This window comes from Amblyomma mixtum, chromosome 2 (assembly GCF_055824585.1).
Source record: "Amblyomma mixtum isolate Tamu chromosome 2, ASM5582458v1, whole genome shotgun sequence".
NCBI lineage: Eukaryota > Metazoa > Arthropoda > Arachnida > Ixodida > Ixodidae > Amblyomma > Amblyomma mixtum.
Genome location: NC_143013.1, coordinates 279526459 through 279548381, shown reverse-complemented (window position 1 = coordinate 279548381; position 21923 = coordinate 279526459). Strand labels below are relative to the sequence as shown.

Below are 21923 nucleotides of genomic sequence, written 5' to 3'. Positions count from 1 at the left end.
CTACTTATTTTGTGTCCTGCACTTTGTGAACACTGAGTTTGTTATTGAATGATGTCTTTTCTCACCTTTGGTGCCGGGAATGTTCCTTCCTGCCAACTCCCTAATTGGTGCTGTGCCAAGTTGGATAGATGTAGGTTAACACTTCTGCATGCTTGACTAACACTGTTTGCTGAGGCACGTTGTAATGGAATTCTTTTGAGCGATTGAAGTGCGATGGTTGCCGCACCACAACCTTTCTGTCCGATTTAATACCAGCGTGTTTAACACGCCCGAGTTCTAAAAAAAAACAGATAAAATCCCGGAACACCGATAGCTTTGAACTTTACTAGAATTAAGACCGCGGTACACAGTTTTCACAAAACTTCCTAGAGCAGGATATCCACCTTTGAAAATTCCAACGGTGCCTAAGGAACCGCTCAGACCTCGGTAATCGACCGTGAAAGAAATGTCGTCTGCTGAAACGTTCAAATTCAACATGCCGCTCTCTTTTGCCGGAGACATCGGCTTTGTCCGAGCTGCATTGAAAACTCTTCGTGCATTGCTGCAACTTGCATATCAACAAAGGAGTGAATGAGACATCCGCCATGCAGCAAGTGCCCCATAAATACCCGCCTTCACAAAAGCTGCTGGCATGAATCCCCACATAAACGATAGCTCCGCCACAGCCCCGCAGTTCCGATTCTCCCATCCATGGCCTTTCATTTTTAGTGCCTTCAAAGAGAGCCCGTAGTAGTAGCTCCACTGGGTCCCTGACGAGGATGCAATTGACGCAAGTGGGCAGAAGAACACCATGTTAGCCATTACAATACGTACAAGCCAAGAATGAACCCGCCGCAGTGGCTCAGTTGTTAGCGCGCTCGGTTATCGAGCCCGGGGACCCGTGTTAAAATCCTGGCCGCGTTTTCATGAGGACGAAACCAAAAAGGCGCCCGTATGTTGAGCGATGTCAGCGCACATTAAAGGACCCCAGATAATTGAAATGAATCTGGAGCTCTCCACTAAGGCATCCCTCATACACCATGTTTCGCTTCAGAACGTTAAACCCCAGAATTTACAACCCAGAAACGAAGCGGCAAAATCCCCTCAACTGAGCCGGACCCCCATGGGCCTTGTGCTATGACGTCACGATCAACCGCCTTCGACCTGCTAGCCATCTGATATAAAGTGCGTTTCACCTAAGACTTTGCGCAATTTTGAAAAAAGACTTTTTGAGTTGGAACGTTTTTATTTCTGCATATCATTGTAAGGGTGTAGTACAGAGGGCAAAACGCTTGTCTAGAACGCGTTCTTGACGTTCTTTGGGCTGAACACGCGATATCTAGCGATAACATTTGGTCAAAAATGGTCTTGATGTAAGTATGTGCAGTTAAACTCATAGGATTTCGGCATCATTTTTTGACGTCCTGGCAGCAGCGGCTTTGGGAGCTGCGGAACACACATTTCGTTCGTTCTAGCCATGTGTTTTGCCCTCTGTACATAAGAATATAGCTAAGACGGGCTAACTAGCAGGCTGGTTAACTAATATTGAATAGTTGTTACCTTTTTAACTTTACGGTTAGGCTTTACGGTTAGATTTTAACATCACGATGGCGCCCGTGACGTTACGTGAAAACGGTCCAAAATTAGTCATTCTTGGCTCTACATTCATAGATCGATGGTAGTCCTCATACCACACCTGGCGCAGTGGTGCAGAGGTTAAGCGATGCGTCGCTGCCCTACGATGTCAGGTGCTGCCACAGGTGGGGCTAGCCTATGCGACCCAGGTGGCTCTTCCCGCAACCTCTCACGACCAAACATTTATTTAACTGCTACCTGACATGGACGTCAGTTTGCTCAGGATCCGGTGGCAAGCTTGGATGACGCCACAAGGTCACGTGACCTATGTGCCCCCCCCCCCCCCGGTTGCATCTGTGCGGATTTTTCGCTCACAACGACGACGACGACGCCGGACTTTCTGCCTAGCGGGAGCCGGTGTCCAGAAAAGCGTAAACTAGCCCCATTCCTCTGGTAGATAATTGTGTGATATTTGAAACTATGAAAAAAAAACACACATTTTAATTTTGCGCACGGCCAGACTGGCACAAAAGATCTTCCCATAAAGCGGGCCCTGCGTAACTGCAACCCTCTAGAGCAGCGCGATTCCATATGGCCACCCGTTTTTAGAGCGGAAGCTCTACTCCTCCCACGGAAAACCTCAAGGTCATGTCGCTCCATGATGACCATCAAGCGGTGGAGAGGGGGCGGTGTGCGGCTGTGACGTCATACCATGTGACTCGCAGCGCATACAAAAAGACAAGGAACAGATTAATAATGAAGATAGAAACAACATCCGGGTAAGACCAATACCCAGACGCATGGACCCCAATATACACCATGAAAGACGACAAGCCAGAGTACGAGCACTCAGCAGATAATTCAGCGACAATCCCAGCGTAGTTTACACGGACGCAGCAAAGTATCGATATCGACGCAAAACGATCGCCGTTGTAACAGACGAAGGAGGGAAAGAAATAACCAGCGCAACGATAGACAACCCAAGCATAGAAACAGCTGAAGAAGCCGCCATTACTCTGGCAACATCGCACGGCAACGCAACAGGACAAAACCTCACTATAGTGACGGACTACAAACAAGCATGCAGAAACTACAGAGGCAGGATCGAGAGCATCACCAATCATATTCTACACACGACGAGAAGACACATAAACACTAAGCATAGTGTAGTGTGGGTTCCGGGACATGAGGGGATGAGGGGCAACGTGGCAGCGGACGAGTTAGCTCGAGGGTACGTCAACCGAGCAGACTCAACACTTTGCACTAAGGGAACCTTTTACCATGTTACCCCCACGCACTAAGACATACTCGATCATTACAGGGGTCAGCGGATACGCTACCCAGCCCCACCAATGAGGCTTACCAATGAGGAGGCGGTAGACTAGCGCAGACTACAAACCGGTACCTACCAGCACCTGCACAAACTACACAAGATTTTCCCTACACAATATGCAGACGAATATCCGTGGTGTCAGAGTAAACCTACACTAGAGCATGTCACATGGACCTGCCCTAAGGCAGACTTAGAGCCTAGAATAGACCACCCGAGTGCAAGGGCGTCCGCAGAATTTTTTGCAGGGAGGGGCCCCGTTGGTGCCCCGGGGGGGGGGGGGGGGGGGGGGAATGTTCGTAGCAAAAAGGCGCTATTTGCGGAGTAAATTTATTTATTTATATATAAATAAAAATTAAACAAAATGCACACATGAAAGAAAAATTACAAACAGCAAATTAAAGCGCGGCTAGGAGAGGTACATTGGAGTTTATCAACGAAGAAACAACTAAAATTAATAAAAAATGCAAAAAGATGCTATATCACTTCGTGGAGAAGAGTGCTCAGTCTTCCTGCATACGGGTTCTCGACTCACCCGGATTGATGACCAGCACACAGCACAATATGTTCGCAAACACGCAACTACAGTCACTCAGTCAGTCTTCCTTGAACAGCAACTGTAGGCGCCTCGGATTTTTCTGGGCGAATTGCGTAATTACACGTGTGATAAATTCACTTCTGTGCTTCATTACACGCTCTCGGTGCACACTCATCATACACATTGATTGGAAAAACTGTTGAACGCGTACGTTGAAAACAAAAGATGACTATATATACAACGAAAACTTATTTACAAGATAAATGCACGCTCGCAGCTTCATACACCTCGCTCCATCTTGCTTGCGCATCCGCACAGTCGAGCAACCCCACACACACTGCTCGCCGCTCGTCGTTTTCTCGTCCGCTGTCTTGGTTGTTCTCAGCTTCGCTGACAACCGGCCACTAAAAACACCCAAGCACAAACACAGAGGCGCGCACACGTGCGAGGGCTTACTTGCCGCAGTATCCCCGAATGCGCACTTTGGGGGTGAAAGGAACGCCGCGCAACTTCCGAGGGGAAGGGACACTCGCCACTCCGGTCGGAAAATTTGTTTTTGTGTTTTTATGGGGTTCAGAGCCCCAAAACGACTCAGGCTATGAGGGATGGAGTAGTACAGAGTTCCGGGTAATGTCGACCACCTGGGTCTCTTTACCATGCACTGACACGCACAGTACATGGGCGCTGTTGTGATTTGAGGCCCAGCCAGAGGTTACAGGCGAGCCAGGCAGGCGCCATCGGGCTGCGTTGACCAAAGGCGCTGGTTTTCACAGAAGACGCAAAGAACGCTGGTGTGGGGGCGCCTCGGGAGACTGCGTCGCCGTGAACAAAAGCAGCTAATCCCCTTTGCCGGAGATTCTGAAAGCGGCGCTTCTACCGAACTGCGCTACACGTGGATCGGAGGAGACAGCGAGCGGCGGCGGCGCCAACTCATCGCCCGCTTGCCCCTGAGCAGCCCGACAAAGCGGGGGTGGACACGGCTGATTTGTCCTTCCCTCCTTAAGAATTCATCGGTGACCGGCGTAACGACATAGGCGAAAACAAGATGCCCCGTGCACTGTCTGCCTCCGTGTCGCTATCTCTCTAGAGATCAAAGAAACAGACACCCATCTCAAGGCGGCTCGAAACACATGCTCGCCGGTGCCGCTGTATGTCTGGAACAGGTCGCCCTTCAGTAGAGCTAACGATGGCGTGGTTTGAAAACGGCGGAACGACGCACGCCCGGACGCGGCATTTCGCAGATGTGACCATGCGGGGCTGCTTTTACCCTTTTGACTGAGCGCACCACCGCCCCTGGTGTGCGGCCATCACTCACGGTTCGAGTGAGTGATTTTCCAGGGGGGTGCAACCGCCCCCCCTTGCCCCCCCCCTCCGGACGCCCATGCCCGAGTGTGACGCAGTGGGAGCACTTGCTGGCCAGCCAGGACGAGGAAGCGCAACGATTTCTCGTACGCCGAACCACGACGGCAGCAGTCAAGTGCGGCATCCTGGACCAGGATCGACCACGGCGCCCTCTGACCTGTAAGGGTCAAGAACACTTTAAATATGTCAGAAATAAAGTTTTTCCCATCCATACATCCATCGCAGCTCCTCGGCATAGCTGCGGCGCGCGGAGCCAGTGGCGTTCGCTTGCCTTCGCAACTGCGTTTCACAACGTGATTCAACGCTCACCTCACAGTTGCGCTGAAATACGTGATTTGAAAATTGAAAATTGTTTTTCTAGACAGTAAATGGAGCAGTATCTGTCTCACATCTCGGTGGACACTTGGGACAAAGGAGGGAGTGAAAGAAGAAAGGAAGAAAGAGGTGCCCCCTAGTATGGTGACTACCCCTAGTTAGAGTGTACTAGAATACTCTACCCTAGTAGCACGAGCTGCTGCTGGAGCATTGGACCAATGTTGCCTTTTTAGGTTGCATTAACGTGGCTAGTGTCCTCCTTAGGCAATGTCGAGACAGCATATGTAGAATAATATTGCTGCAATATTTTCTGCGATGTGTGCCCACATTTGGCATATATACAACATTGCTGCAACATTGCTGCAACATTGCCACAATGTTTCGAAACATAAATGTGACATTTTTAAAAAGCTCAGCAACCCTGCACGAGCATGCAGGCCTGCCAATTGGTGTGCTTCACAACGTTTTGCAAGGACCAACGAGAACGAGCGAGCGACATTGAGCTCCAATACAGTACTCCATGCAACTCATACACTCACCTCCGAACGGATAGCATGAAGTCAAGTTTATATATAGCCGTCACCGAAGGATGCCCCAAGGGTGATAGTGACAATTGGGTAATAAGCAGAGCTTTTTGACAAATTAATGGGGATGTGCATGCAATCTATAGCAGGCGCAATAAAAGAGTTTTCGTTGCGATGTACTGCTAGTAAATAATAATGTTTACTGCAACAATTAACACTAAGAAAAATTTTGAAAGCCTGTGCTTGAAATATATTAGTAATGTTGCTTAATTATGATTCAAACATGAGAATAACGTTCACCAGGCTATATTGCCTCAACGTTGCTTCTCGATGTTCCAATGTGGCAGATGGTATGTTATGCTAACCAATTTCTGAGCTCGTGGCTGCAATATGTTAGCAGATAGTGTCATTCTGACCAACTTATGGGCACGTTGCTGCAATGTTAGAGTATGTTGTACAACATTATAAAACATTGGTGACATTTACACAACGTTCTGGAGGCATTTTGGGCTACTATACGTAGTGGAGGGCTCCGGAATAATTTCGACCACTTGGGGTTCTTTAATGTGCACTGATATCGCACAGCACACAGGCGCCTTTTGTGTTTCGCCTCCATCGAAACGCTGCCGCCATGGTCGGATTCCGTTCATCTGAGATAATAAAGAGAGTAAAGCGTTGCTTGACGTTCGCAGGCAGCCATGGAGGAGTAGCGCGCTGGAATCAGTGCTTCGTCTATGTATCGTAGACGGCTGATTGAATCTAATTATGATCGAGAACGTCGACGGGCGCGTTGGCGAAGGATAGAGCGAGTAAAGGTTAAACTACAGCAAACCGTGTCTAACCATGCTTAATCGAGCTTCCGCTCTGTAAACTAGTTGCAGCCGGGTTGAACTCCACGCAATTTTTATTGTTCTTTCTCGCCCCACTTGATTCCAAAGAAGGAAACACCATATGAACCAATTATATTGAAAAAGTAACAGCACTACAGCAATATTGGAGAAATTGTTAATGATACCTGACGAGGAGAGTGTCCTCGATGCTGGACATCACACTAAGCAACTGTACTCAGCTTGCAAGCGAAACCGAAACTCTGCGCTGGCTGTTTCGAAACTGGCGCGAGCGACTTCGACATCAGTAGGCTTGTCTTTTTTTGCTTTGTCTTGTTTTCAAACGCGTCAGCTGGCGGCGGCCATGTGACCACAAGGCGTGACGCATTGTGCATGCAATGGGCGCCTCCGCTGGACCGGCGGGGTATCGTCAGCTACTGTCTAGAGCGTGCCCTGTCGTCGCTGCTTGCGTTATTGATATGACCTTGCGGCCAGACAACGGCCACGCCGGGGGGTACTTGTCGACAACGGATGCGTGACGGCGCTTGGCTCAACACTTTTCTGCGGAGGCCGACTGAACACGGCAGCAACAGGTGAGCGCGTGTGTATCCGCTTTCGCTGCCGATCGCGCTGACGGCGAATGCATCGGTTACTCGCTTTGGCGTTTGTGCCGCCACTAGCCGTGCGAAACCGCATAGCCGTTTTCCTAGTGCGGCGTGCGCCGCCCAGATCGAGCGGTTTCTGAGCCGACTCGAAGCTGGCCATCTCAGATCGTCCGTGGAACGCGCCTGACATCCGAAACCAGCGTTTTCAAAAACGCGATCGTTGCCTTTCGGCATTTGCACGCTGACAGTGTGCAGTGTAACCGCTGTCCGGGATCAGACCTGCTACTTCGAAAAATATGGGTACTGGTTCGCCGCCGATTGTGGGGAGAGGGTTCTTTTGAGCTCGACGCATGCGGCATACCGGTTTTTGTTTCTCCTTCCAGGGTGCATTACGATGTCGAAAACTTTGGAGAGAACATGCTCTGAACGGACATTAAGAAACGGTGAAGTAAACAAGACAATATCAAGTAAGTCTAGTCGTTTCGTCCGTGGACTGCGTGTTCTTAGATGAGATTACTTCTACATGATAAACTAAACAGGAAAGAAACCTACACAACTTGATCAGTGGCTGATGATCTTCGCGGTAATATTTTTTTCTCCTCATTGCGCCTTTAATCGTTTCGGTGTAGTACTGTATCCTGTATGGTCCCTTAATTAATGTGTCTCATCGTACCACTTTGATGTGAAGCATTGCAACATAAATCTGAATCATGTAAACTATACTTTCATTAAAACTTGAACCATCTTGTATTCAAATTCTTCGTGCTCGTTTACCTTATCAGTTTTCATTGCATTTTAACCATCGCGATGGTTATTTTTCAGGGATACCTGAAGCCGCTGACATCGTGGAAGTGTTGAAAAAACGATTGGCTTTTCTGTCAGGTGTGTTGGCTTGGTATTTATTTGTATCCTTGCTGAACATTCATCATTTCATTACACAGTGAGAATTCGAGTGATCGTTAGCCGTCTACACATGGGTATGTTGCATAAAACTTGGTGTGCATAACTTGAGATGCTACTAGTCTAATTTTTACTTCAAGACTCTCCAGTAAATTTTGGTTATGTGGCGATCGTGCAAGTATTCTGTGACTGTATTCTGAAAATGCAGTTTGTGGCGGGTCACTGCTCAAGTTAATATGCCAGTACAGCTTGGGCAAAACAGAGTCACAACGATAGCAACGTATCTTAAGATGGCTGCAGCACCTCTGAAGAACACTTCACCTTAGCTTACTCTAGGCGATAAGGAGTGCTGACGGGGAGCTAGCACACTGCAAGTGTCAACAGGATACATGCTTTTAGGATCTGGAAACTTGAGCTTCTATGGTGTGTGCTGTCCCTTTTGCCAGTGTTTCTCTGAAGCATTCAGTTTTTTTCTTAAGGACAAGATAAGGGTTTAGGCATGCACTAACTAAAATCTTGTTTAGATTGGAGGTCATGTCATGCCTTGGAGGACTGTCCGTCATTTATGACCATGCATGACAATGTGAAAGGCTTGTTTTCTTTTTTAACTATGATTCAGATTGTAACAACGATGTTCAGAGGGCATCAATAAAAAACAGTCTGTGCTTTATCTTGTTTTCTGTGCGTCATTGTGTACTACACATTGTGGAATTCGTTGGCGAAACTTTCCCTACAATGTGAGGAACGGCGTAGCGTGCAGTGCTCAAAAGTGTTTGCCCTCATGCATGTGACACACCAGATGCTTCCTGTTTGCATAGCTTCCCACGAGTGATACTAAGTGGCCTCCTATACTTTGTGCCCAGGTGGTGTTGACAAGAATGGCTACACTTTGCTTTGTGTGCCTGCACCGTGTGACGACTTCATGGTGCAAGACTTCAGGGAAACACTGCTATACCTTGGGGGACTTATGGAGTGAGTGCTGCTATATCTTCGTGTTTCGTTTTGTTTTTTTAATCTGCTCTGCTTTGCTGTTGTTATGAAGCACCTTTGTAGCGGAAAAAATTCACTTTTGTGTGGCCACCAAACATTTGGGGACTGTAGTCTTGTCACCATGTGAGCTTAGGTGCCCAGATGCATCACTAGGTTTGGCAACAATCGGCGTGGCAGGCCAGCGTGTAATCCCCCACCCTCCCTCTGTATGCACCACATCTTCATGCCCTGGTTCAATGTGGAGCTTGCTTTGTGCCAGACAGCATGTATTTCAGTAAACCGTCGCATGAAGAACCCACTTAGTTAATATATACACATGTTTATTTCTGTGAGAAGTAAAAGGGTAAGTGTGAGACGTTATCTGATAATAAAATTTACTTACTAATGATGAAATTAACAGAACAGATGTTCTGTGATATTCACAAATGTTTGGATTTGCATTCTGGAAATTAACTGAGTGAATAAGTTAGCAAGAAATGCAGACATTTTCTGAACATGTAAGAACACCTGTATCAATATGTTTGTATGACTGTCCTGCTGGCAAATGGCATAAAAGTGAGGGGAAAGTGTGTTCTTATTGCCACCTGCAACATTTCAAGGACGAAAGCTCTAGCGACAAACGCACTGTCATTTTTGCAGTCACCAAATCTCAATGCAGGGCTGAGTTCAAATTTCAGTTTTCGTGGTCAAGAAATTTAGGGCTGTAACTAGTATGGAGAGCGATGCAATTATTTTTACATGTTGTTAATTTACTTTCTAAGTTTTTTGTGCACTTGATTTTACACATTTACTCCTGCGTCATAGTTGATATTGTTCAGTAATTTGAATCATTTATGTACAAAAATAAATTATATGGCCCTTAAACCATTGCTTAGATTGTGTGACAGCAAGGTCTGGGGCTATTACGACGCACTGTGTGCTGCAAAATGATCACGTATTGAGCATGGGCTAAAAGGGAGACGCAAGCACTGTGCAGCTTGACAAGCAGCAAAGCTTGCCGACAGAAACGATACTGTGTTGAAAGTTTTCTGTATTTTTGTGACACAACCACTGTGGAATTAAATGAAAAGGCAGTCAAGTAAGTGCGTGTGTGCACATGCACATGTGGTATATTATCGTGCAGTACTAGTTCCCTGGCAAAGATCAGTGTGTTATTGCAACCAAAGTACAGCGTGATGGCTTTTTGTAATGTAGTTCTGTGAGCGTATTTCCTATTTCTTATTCTGGACATCTTTACATCCATCACTCACTTTCAAAAGTCAGTTACTGCTTGTTATGCTCACAGTCCTCAGAAGGACATCAAGTGCTTCAAACCTATACATGGTGTACTGAAATGGCAATCTGATAGCATTTGTGAGAGGTCAGATGTGAGTATGAAAGTGCATGAGGCAAGGGGGCCTTCGTTTTGTTGCGCCTCGTGGGATGGCATTCCAGGTTTTTGTTTGGCACTTTTTTAACCCTTAACCACCAACCCCAACCTGTACTCTTCATGGGAGATTGTACCAATATCACCACTAAAGAGTCAAACTTGTACGACCCGATGTAGCATTGGTTCCACTGCCAAAGAAGATATTGCTGCAGTGTTCATCACTAGAGGCAGCAGTTGTGCATGAAACGCGTTTTGCACCTTTATCGCATGTTTTAAGCCTGACAACAGTATTTTCACCAAAAATCGCCAAAATGATTTGCCGATTTTGGTACGGTTTTGGGGTATTAATTTGATGGTTTAAGGGTGAACAATTTTAGCTGATGCAAAAGTCAAGCGATTGCTTTGAGCATAGTAAGTAGCAACCTGCTTGCTGGATTTCAAGACCAGGCATCATCTTTTTTTATGCATTTGTGCTTTCTAAAGCTGCATACTATTATTTGCCATTAATTCTTTTGTATTGTTATCTTTCTGTCTTGTTCTGTTTCTTCCCATTCAGGGAAGATGATAGCAAAGTCACCGTGGTGGTGCAAGGAGACTCTGCTTGGGACAACAAACTTGAATGCGTCAAGTCAGCACTGCAGGTGACAGCCGCTTTTTGTAGTCGTTGCTGCTTCGCCTTGTGTTTTATGAAATATTAGTCATGACGTCTTGCTTGACGTCTTGACGTTTCCTACTTGCTGTTTCTTTGAATGAATGAGAACTAAGTTTTCAGCTTTGCTCCATCCAATTTTTGTTTTCAGTAAAAATCATTTCTGGGCCTCTTTCTGGTGATGTTGGTGTTTGTCCGTCCACAAAAGACATATATACTACTGAGAAAACCAGATTTAGAGGTTTTCTCGCCACCCAATTCAAACTCGTGGCGTCTACACCGAAAAGCAATATAGTCTAGCATCAAGGATACGTGTGCAAAAATTGCTTTACACATCATAGTTTGCTTGTGAAAACGGGTGAGGATGGGGACACCTGTATATCGGTTTTTTACATTTCCTATCTCACAAAATGTTGATGTTCATGAAGGTACCCTCATCATGCAGCAAACTATCGATACAGGTCAGGTTCAGTTTGTCCTCCGGGGCCATTGAAGAACATGCAATGTGCTTTAGTCATGGTAAAGTTTCACTGTCCTTAAAATGCCTTTTAGAAAAATAATGCTTTCAGAAGCACCATTTGGATAGTTATCAGTAGTAGCCTTGATGTTCCTTTCACTTTTGTTTCTCCCTTTTAGCAGAGCAGAGTGAATTTTGTCAAATCTATTTGTCTCCATTTCATTCCATCAACCCTTTTGTCTTGTGTCTCCTGACACAAGGGCTACAACTATTGTTTCTTTTGAGTGGTAATTCTACAATGGGCTGAATCAATTTTTGTCAGTGCTGTTATCTTGCACTTGGTTTTTATCTCCTATCTGCTAGACGAATTGGTATTAGCTATCACTACCATCTCTGTAATCAGTGGTCTGAGACTGTGCGTAGCTAAAGACAATCATGTTTACTGGCATAGACTTTGCTTTTGACTATCATTTTCTTTCTGACTGGGTTTTTCCTTCTTGTACTGTGGCAGTGTTTTGTGTTTTGTGCATACCTGAAAGTCTGGCTGGAATGAACATTATTTTGGTAAGCACTTGACTCAAGTAGGCAGGGAAAGGTCATGCAAACAGCACTTAACTGATACACAGCTGTTATCAGCTGAATACAAGGTATAGCCTTGTGTCTTTTTTCTTGCTGTCTGTAAGTCAAGGGCATAGTGAGAACTGTAGTGGACTGGAGTGAATAAGCATCTGTTAGACTGTGAATGAGAATGTGTGCACAGATGTTTAAACATGTAAAATACTCATGAAAACAGTATGCCAGATATGTAGTGGTGAACAAAACCATAAATGGCACACAAGTTATAAGGCATCAATTAGGAGAAGAGGCCACTACTTCTGAATTGCAGCTGTTTGTTATGGAGTTGCTGAAAGTTCACGGTGCAACAATGAAATAAAAATTAATTCAAAGCCAGTTGAACACTTAACGCTTTCAGGTGCCATTCGTTAATTTGATTCAAAACAAATATATCACCATTTATACAGTATATCCAGGCCTCAAACAAGCTGATTAGTAGTTCTGCAATGCTAAACACCAACTCCTAATTTCCTGCCAGCCTGTAAGCAAGCTGAAAACTTAATACACATTGCAATGCCCTTGGATTACCTATATATGCAGACACAAAGTTGTGTGATGAATATTCCGATGGGCTGTGTGATGTCAGTGCACATTTAAATATCTCAGGCGGTGCAAATTAATCATCTGGAGCCTAGGACACTCTACCAGAAGGTTTTCTACCGGAAGATTTACTATTTTTTTAAAACATGCGTGTTCTATCCATATTATTAGTATGTCACTTATTCCGAAAACAGGAGGCACTAATGCTTCATTGGTCTATGTTCTTTAACCCTTTAACCGCCAAATTAACTTCCAAAAAATATACCAAAATCGCTAGACTTTTTAAGTAGTCATAATTTCTTTCATGTAAGTGTGGTCCTGAGAATATATTGCTTCATAGATTCCTGGTTAGAATTAGCAAAAAAAAAAAACTGCTCTTGAGGGCGGCTCTCCCTCAGTGCATGCCATGGTAATGTGTTACAACATACTGAATTGCGCTGTATTTATTGGATCCGACACACTATATCACAGTGCAAAGTGTATAGATGTTTTTTCATCCTAACATAAACAAGGTTTCATCATTAGTAAATGTGCACTGCCCCAGCACGTCACCACTGTCGTCATTGCCATCGCTGTCTTCGTCATCTGGAGCCATCTCCAGCTCGCAAGTGAAGTCAGTGGCACTATTGGAAACAGATTCTAGATCGTCAGCATTGCTGCTGTCAGAACGGCTCAAGAAGAATCTATATTTCTCAGGACATCGCCGCCCCCTGTATTCTTCATGTGTGAGGCCATTATAAAATGACTGTTGTCAGGCTTAAAACACGCACTAATGGCAATCAACGCATTTTTTCATGGACAGCTACTGCCCTATAGTGATGAAATTGCAAGCAACGCAAATGCCGGCCCTAGCTCACCTTTGGCAGTGGAAGCAACGTAACATCGGGCCAGAAGAGCATGACTCATCATTGGTGATATTGGTACAATCTCCCATGACGAGTACAGCTCAGAATTGGCGGTTGAATGGTTAATAATATAATTTGCAAAAGATCTTCAAAATCTAGCCACCTGTTGTGCAAAGTTTTCCAAAACTTCTACAGTTCATAGAACTCTAAATATTAGAGACCAATGAGCATGAGCTCATTTTGAAATTTGGTGCCATATGCAGTCTCATATCCGGTATGATTAAAGTGCCTCTGAAAGGGTCTGCACTAAAGGCAAGAAATGTGAAAGACTGATTGATATTGAATCACTCATTATCCTCTCGCAAAAATTTTCAGTCTTGTTTATGTAGCACCTAAGATTTGGGAGGTTAAAAATGATCTTTCTCCTTTCTCTCTCAACTTGTACACCAGGGGGAGCCAGAAAAAAAAAAAATGGTGAATACAGGCAGAGACCCTGTCTCTGTCTTAGGATCGAATGTTAACTTTTATTGGAGGAGGGCCACATGCTTTCCCGGGCATCAGAATAGAAGGGAGACTGGAAGGGAGTGACAGAATGCCATCTCTAAATCCTCATGCTCCCACCTCCTTTGTCCACGAGTGTCGCTGCAGTTTTCGGTGAACCAATCGCAGCCTTTTCATGACTTATGTCCAAAAGGCAAATTTCGGCGAGGCAGGATTGGAGTGAAAGACCAGCGCCAGTGCTCACTGAGGGGTGCGGGACTGGAAATTTTAAAAAATTTATTCGCAAATTCTGGATTCACTTTTGAGGACTTGTGCCTATCATGCACACTGAATGGCATTTTTCTCTACATAATCCACACATTTGACGGCTACTTTCAAAACTGTTTCATAGGCTCTTTAAGGAGATCTGCTATCTGCGCAAGGGTCTTTGTACTTGCTGTGGCAAAATTGACAGCAAAGCATTTTTTTATTAAATTTTCTGTCTTCACATAAAAACTACTCGTAGAGCTCATTGCAGAACATTGGTAGGATGAGAAAATGTTGCTTACTTAAGCTGCACATGGATACAAGTGCTTCATGTGCCTGAATGACTGTACATTTTTCTTCTCTTCTGTTTTAATTTTTGTGCAGGAAGTGCTGGGCTCAAGACTTAATGCTGTTTTAATCCACCATCCTCAGAAGTCCTGGGACTCCCGGTCTTCCTTCAGGGAAAAGCATTCCTCAACGGTAAGAGGGATTACTGTTTGTTTAAACATACATGTATGCTGTACGCTTTCTCGTTCATTAGCTATTCAGTCGATTTCATTTTGACCAGTCCTGCAAAGCCCACTGAGTTATTGCACATGCAGCTAGTACTCAGTTCTTAGTGCCTCTTTCCTTCATTGGCCTCCCTCGTTTGCACGGGGTTCTATGGGCCAATTAACCGCAGCGATTTAAAGTAATGAAAATGAAACTTTATGCCTTCTGTCTCTGTGTTCATATGTGCTTATCAGTCACTTGCTGATTATTTGTTGCCAGTCAACAAGCAATTTTTTGTGTTTGTCAGTGCATCCAGTAGTCAAAAGGCATGAAAAGTTCACTGCTATTCTTTTCTTTCCTATTTATTTCTTCATTGATAGGGGGAGAAAATCTAGCCACAATCTAGTCATTTCATTGTACATTCGGACAGTTTGCAATGTTTTCGCATGAATTGTCAGCTTTCATAGTTTGCATCTGCATCTCTTAGATGTGTTTTTAACCTTGCCCTACTTTGATCGTCACAACTTATTTGCACTTGTGTTTTCTTCCAGCTCAAGAATGTGACCCAGACCAAGCTTTTCAAACTTGTTAGCCCTCTACAGCTGACCTCCGAATTCGGTGGTACCTTGCAGTACGACCATCTTGATTGGCTAAGCAGGCAGCTGGTGAGTTGGGGTGTCTCCCTGAAGTCTTCAAACGTTTCAAGAATGTCATTGAAATTTTGCAGTGTTCTTTAGGTGCATGCCTCAAGCATGAGCAGCACTGATTTATACGAACTGTTGATTTAGCAGCCATTGGCCTAATGTCACATGCACTTGATATCCACTTTGCTACAGTGTAAGTACTATAGCGAACTTGAAAACAAACCATAAATGGGATTATTTGGGCCTGTGGTACCAAGAGCAAAGTCCATAACAACAAAATTACCAAGCAGAGTATGCAGTAAAATCCATTTGACCATAGTTCGTTGCTGGGCTGCATTTTTATGCATCATTGTAAGGCTTGTGCAAATAGTGTTTTTTTTTGTTTGAACCAAATTGGAAACGAATTGTAATTTTCATCCAATGATTTCGAAAAGGGTATTTCAGATACTTTGAACGTGCAAATCCGTTACATGATAAAAAAGAGTGCGTTGAAGCTTTGTCGCACCGAATGAAGCATGTCAACCTTTTGCAAAATTGGCTCCCCGAAACCGAGGAATTTGACCCACACAAGAATCCAGCCTGTTCACAGGGTCTGGGTCAGCTCAGCCGAGCGATGAGTATATCGTGCTTCCGATGCCAGTGCCCACTAACACCATGATTTCTGGTGCTCTATGTGTTAAAGAAGAAAAACAGAAATCGTCAACTTGTAGAGAAATCAGTTCCATTAAAAAATGCGTACTGCACGCCTTATACCCAGCTCACTCACACTGGCAGTTACTTCCCGAACGACGAGTAGGTAGCACGAAAGCAAACTTCTGGTTACCTCCGAGGTGTGCATCGCAGGGAGATAGAAACTACAGGACTGTCAGCCATTCAGTTTCTGGCCTAGCCAAACCGGCCACACATGAGTGGAAAGCATGGAAGTTGTACGATTTTATTGCCTTTGATCACCGCTTGCATCTGACTGCTGGCCTGAATTTAAAATGCGTCATTGCATGGCTGTTGCCTTTAGCTGCTGTGCATGCCACAGTCTCATCCCATAGGAAGTAGACAGAGCCAGAACAACACAAAGTAAGCGTTTAGACAGAATATTCGCTCAAGATGAATACTTTGAGATTTCTAATACCAAACATCCGTATCGAATAGAATATCAAATACTTTACTTTTCGACCGAGTATTCGAAAGTGTTGAATATTCGCACATGCCTAATCATTGTAATTTATAGCTTGCACCGCAGTCATCGAGACAATTCAACAAAATGCTGCAGACATTGTAAAATATGAACTCTCACCTTGCATCACAATACGACATCATAACAATGCACAATTATACAATGCAACGCATGTGCAAATGAATAATAAGTTAATTTTGCATAATAAAAGTGTTGTACATGGGTCTTTGCTAACCAAGGCTTCGTCATTTCGCTGACTGTTTGTGCCATGCAGGCAGTAGAGAAGTATGTGAAGGAGGTGCAGCTTCTGGTGAAGCACACGGATGGAGCGCTGAGTGCCTGCCGAGGCCAGCTAGGAGGCGCTGGACCCCCTCGGATACCCCTGGAAATTGGCCCCACCATGGTGGAGGTGATTGCCCGAACAATCCACAGTGGTATGTGTACACGTGTGTGGACTGAGATTGCATGTTCCTTCACTGAACCACTGACAAATGCTGCCTTGTGAATGTATTTGGCTGAAAAAGCACAGATAACCTGATCATCATCACCTTGGTGATGTCCACTGCATGACGAAGACCTCTCCCGTAGTGTGCCAGATATAGGGATAGTTGGAAAAAGGGGCAGACTTCGTGTGAGGCACTATGTGTAGAAAGCTGCCAGGTGGTGACATGCTTAAGGGGGGACACTGGTCTTGAAAAGAAAATTTTATTAATTTAGTCATAGTTATGAAATTTTCAGGGCACATGTATTTTTGTGCGCTGATTTTAGATATGTCATTTAATTTCATGTAAAACAATTCGTTGAGCACTTATGCTCTTTTTATGCAAGTATTTTGCGGAGAGTTTTGAAGAAAATTTGCTTCAGGAAACTCGCTGAAATGTATGCCATTGGGTTCTCTTGACACCAAGGAATACAATAAGGGTAAAATTGTCATCCTGGCTCTCATAGAACTTGAGTAATAGGGTACTGAAGCTGCCACTTCAGAAACAGGAATACACACTTTCCTTCTCATTTCTGAAGCGACAACTTCAAAACTCTATAACCTAAGTTCTATAATAGGCAGGAAGACAATTTCAGCCCTATTGCATTCCTTGGTGTCAAGAGAACCCAATGGCATACATGTCAGCGAGTTTCCCGCAGCAAATTTTCTTCAAAACTCTCCGCAAACTACTAGCATAAAGACTGCATAAGTGCTCAAGGAATTGTTTTACATGGTATTAAATGACATATTTAGAATCAGCACACAAAAATACATATTCCCTGAAGATTTTGTAACTGTGACTTCATTAATAAAAATTTTTTTTCAAGACCAGTGTCCCCCCTTAAATTCCAATGCTGTGTGAAGCCTGTCGGTGTGCAACATGCAGTAAGAAAGCCTGAAGCGCATTATTTAATTATCAAATTACTGCATACCGTATTCTTCTTTCCAAGGAAGTTCACTGAAAGCAACAGCACCTTGAGATTGTTCTTCCATAAGAAAACAGTGCAGCTCACCTTCGCACACTGAGAAGTTGTTGTCCTAGACCGCCGCTTTTTCGACCATTCAAGGCTGCAAATGACCTCAAAGATTCAGGGCTACTAAAGCAACTATAGCAGGGGTAGAGAGGGCAACATAATGTCACCTTCGCATCTATTTGGGAGTAACACACTGGCATCATTAGCTCTATGACAGGGCTACTGTTAACAAATGACATTAGACAGAAGGCAAATGACAGATGACAAATAGCCGGCTTCACGCCGCCTATTTGCTGTATCATTCATTTTTTCCACTGCCTCTGCTTCTACTACGCTCTAGCCTTTCCTATCGATCACCCACCATCCCTGCCTTGTGCCATCTGTGCGTGCCTTATGCCGATAATCTCTCTACCACCTCCTGCTATGTTTGCATTCCAGAATATGGCAACAAGAAAAACAAAAGACAACTTTCTGGCGGCATTGATGTTTAAAATTTAATTAAAATGTGCATGGCTTCACTCACGCAGATAAGAGTAGACTGTAGCGCTCATTCTCAGGCTCCATGTAGCTGGTCTCTTTGGAAGACTGTTTGTGAAATGTCCTCCATTTTTTTTTAACACTATACTAATACTCTGATTATGCAGTCCTTCAGAGAGAGTGACTGTGTATGGGGCCTAATTTACAACAGCATTCATTTCGCTCTCTCTTCCCCCGATACGTGCAATAACTTTTCTTGCCTTCTTATGAGTCTTCACGCTTAGCAGCAACAGCTTCGCATACAATTTTTCCGCCAACTTTCTTAGAGGCCATCTTACGCATGCTCTGTAAAAAAAGAAAGAAAAACTCACTTTAACGTTCAGCTTGCAGTGATTTATTAAAACTGGAAAAGAGTCGTATGGATACCCTGAACTGAATGAACTTCGATATGCTTGATCTGAGGGCCCTCACCAGTGTGCCTGTTGTACCGCTTGTCACCAAATGCAGGCCAGAGACTGCTGGACAGCCTTCAGGTTGATGGGGAGTTCGGCTTCAAGTCTCACTGTGGCCAGAGGATGGCCAAGGAGAGAGCCAGTGCATATCGCAAGGTGAGGGGGGTTAAAGGAAATACATGCCTCTTCTTCTTTTGTCTATATAGACAAATTTTTTGTTCTATTCCAATTTGTTCATGGGTTCAGTGCATTTTCATGACCATGCCTAACCGACCTGCATGATGAGGTGATAAATGAAGCAGCCTTAATGATGCAAAATTAATATTGCAAAGGGCTTGCTTCTTGGTGGCTCAGTGGTTACGGCGCTCGGCTGCTGGCCCGAAAGATGAGAGTTCGATCCCGGCCGTGGTGGCCAAATTTCGATGAAGGTGAAATTTTAGACGCCCGTGTACTGTGTGATGTTAGTGCACGTTAAGGAACCCCAGGTGGTCGAAATTTTCGGAGCCTTTCACTACGGCGTCCCTCATAGCCTGAGTTGCTTTGGGACTTAAACACCAGTAAACCAACAAAACCAGCAAATTGCTTGCACATGTATTCATTGACAACGGCTCACTGCAAAAAAAAAAAAATTTGCAATGTTGTGACTTTTCTATAGATATTGCATAGTTCCACCCATTTAAACATGCCATTCTTCATTCTTTTCAGAGAAATAATTTTTCTCATTCAAAACCCATTAGCTAAAACTCATCGTTGTGTTTGCCTACTGCAAAGGAGTGCACAGTGGGCAGCAATAGTGTACAGGTCTTGAGAGCTGCAAAAAAAAAAAAGTCAAATTCCTTGCAAGCCAAGTGTGCAGTGTAAAATTATAATGCTGCCAGATATTTTCTGTGGAATGGGCACAGTGCACCTCTCATTGCACACTGGCTATCAGGTGAAGTCAAAAATGTAGTTCTTAAAATTTTTCACATTTTCTATGGTCTGTTAATCATTTGCTGTCACAGATATGTTAGGTATGTTAGTTTCAGGCATGATTTAAAAGCCTAATATTGAAAACTTGCAGTCAGAGGATGTTCACAGGTTAGTGCATTGTATGCATCAATTTGGAACCATCGTGTATGTGCTAGTATATTTTTACAGTGCCTTTTTTCGAACTCCTTTTGCATTCAGGTGAAGACTGCTCTGGACACGGCACTGGAGCTGCAGCAGTCCTTCCAGGAAGAGTGGTCCAAAGAGTTGGAGGTGCTCAAGAGTGCCCAGCTTCTCGAGGGCTTCTTCTCCGAAGTGGACTCAGTTGAGTGCTCCCCCCACTTGCACATTCACTTTCGACTCCTCCGAGTGATAGCTAGCATAGTGCAATACACCCTGCCACCTGTAGTTTTGCTCAAACACAAAACATTTCGCACCTTTTGCTGCGTGAGGTGCTTTCAGAGAGAGGAGAATCGCAAAAATTAAGGGGGTGATTTGTTGACCTAAAGCGCGGAGAGGCGAAAGCCTTGAGGGCGGCGTTGCTGCTAGTGTCACTGATGTGTGGTTACGATGTTAAGCTTCGCCTCTGAGTGTGGAACGCGATAGCGTCTTGCAACGCTGCCAGGGAGTCCACAGAACGCCATCGCCCGTTCGGCTCTTGTCTTGCTTGCTGGTAAATTAGTTTTTGAGGAAAGGAAATGTATCTGTCTCGCATATGACACCTGAGCCTCGCTTTAAGGGAAGGGAGGAAGATGGGAGTGAACGAAGACACCGCGCCTTTGTTCATTCCAAACCATCCTGCTGGCATGGCGGAGTGGTTACCGCGCTCGTCTCGCACTACGGCGACCCTGGTTCGATTCCTGAACTCGACCGGATTCCTTCTCGGTTTTATTTATATATGTGGCCTGACTAGAAAGGTTAATTGGGCTATTTGGGTAATTGAGCAATTAACTTAACTCAGTCCCACTTATTTGGAGCATCACTATACGATCCCTTTAATTGGTTGCATGGTTACTATCCAGTACAATTGGCCCCGTTTGAAATGCGCGCAGTGTGACGTCACGACCATTTCGACCAATTGAAAAGCGTGACATTTCTGTCGACAACTTCTGCTTACAACGATGAGGCATTAAAGGCTTCCGCCTTAATAGAGCATTTATTGCACGGTACGTGAAGTGAGCTGAAGACTGAGGGCATGAAGCACACTCACGTTATCCTACTTTAAAATGGCTTTGGTATAGTTTCCTTTTCTTTTTTTTTGCCTGTTTCGTTTTCTCACTGCATACCACTGTGGCTGCTATTTATATGTTTTCTTCTGATTTTTTTTCCATCCTGCTCCGCGTGCTTCAAAGGTGCTCAGCAGGCAACCTTGTATCTCTCTCTTATCTCATTCCTTACGCGCATATGTGCCTTTTAGTCTGTGGGAGGCTACAATGCTGAGACTTTATGGCAGAGACCTGCACTAGAGTCTACGCGATAGTGCCCTGCTTTTTCCGCACCGGCAAGAGAGCTTCCCCCCATGACAACGACTCTCGCAAGATGGCTTCCTGATGGGGGGGGGGGGGGGGGGGGGGGGGTGCTCTTTCTGCATAGAAGCATTTTGTATAATTTTTTCCTTGCTTAATGCTGCACGGACTCCCCGTGAGTGCCGTTACACGGGGTCACCATGGTTCGTGGTTGTTGCAAAAGTTCGTCTTAAGCGGGTTTTTTTCTACATTGAGACCTATAGGAAACCAGGCAAATTTGTTCATCTTATCCGAAAATTCGTCTTAACCAAGTTTGTCTTAACGGAAGTCTACTGTAGCGGATTTGCAAGACAATGCCTTGCGAATGCGCTTTACACTACTTCTTGAAATTATGGGCATTTGTTGGCAAGTGCTGAAAGTTCTGGGCTCTGCTTGTTTAATTTTGACCTGGTAAGGACTTTCTATGCCGTCTATGATGCAGCTGACTTTCTTAATACCATCCTGAGGTTATCAGCCTTTACGAAAGCTTTAATTTTGGCAGTTTTATATTACAAAACAGTGCATAAAGTGTGAATAATTTCACCTTGTCCAGCGTGTTGAAAAAGCTGCTCTGAAAGTGTTCCTTGAGTACTT

At 44.6% G+C, this 21923-nt stretch overlaps 1 protein-coding gene across 2 annotated transcripts in view; it reads left to right on the top strand.

The window, feature by feature from the left end:
* Nucleotides 1-6815: 6815 nt before the first annotated feature.
* The window catches only part of LOC149364134 (uncharacterized), a 36989-nt gene continuing 21881 nt past the window's right edge, over nt 6816-21923 (top strand). Inside the window, exons 1-10 of one of the 2 annotated variants that reach the window (XM_089574120.1) lie at nt 6816-7043; nt 7439-7522; nt 7878-7937; nt 8819-8927; nt 10871-10955; nt 14552-14647; nt 15211-15324; nt 16749-16908; nt 18914-19014; nt 20026-20148. In XM_089574120.1, coding sequence (XP_089430246.1) covers nt 7450-7522; nt 7878-7937; nt 8819-8927; nt 10871-10955; nt 14552-14647; nt 15211-15324; nt 16749-16908; nt 18914-19014; nt 20026-20148 — 921 coding nt within the window. In that variant the 5' untranslated portion in view covers nt 6816-7043; nt 7439-7449. The remainder of the gene's footprint in view (nt 7044-7438; nt 7523-7877; nt 7938-8818; nt 8928-10870; nt 10956-14551; nt 14648-15210; nt 15325-16748; nt 16909-18913; nt 19015-20025; nt 20149-21923) is intronic. The other variant, XM_089574119.1, reaches the window with a different exon arrangement.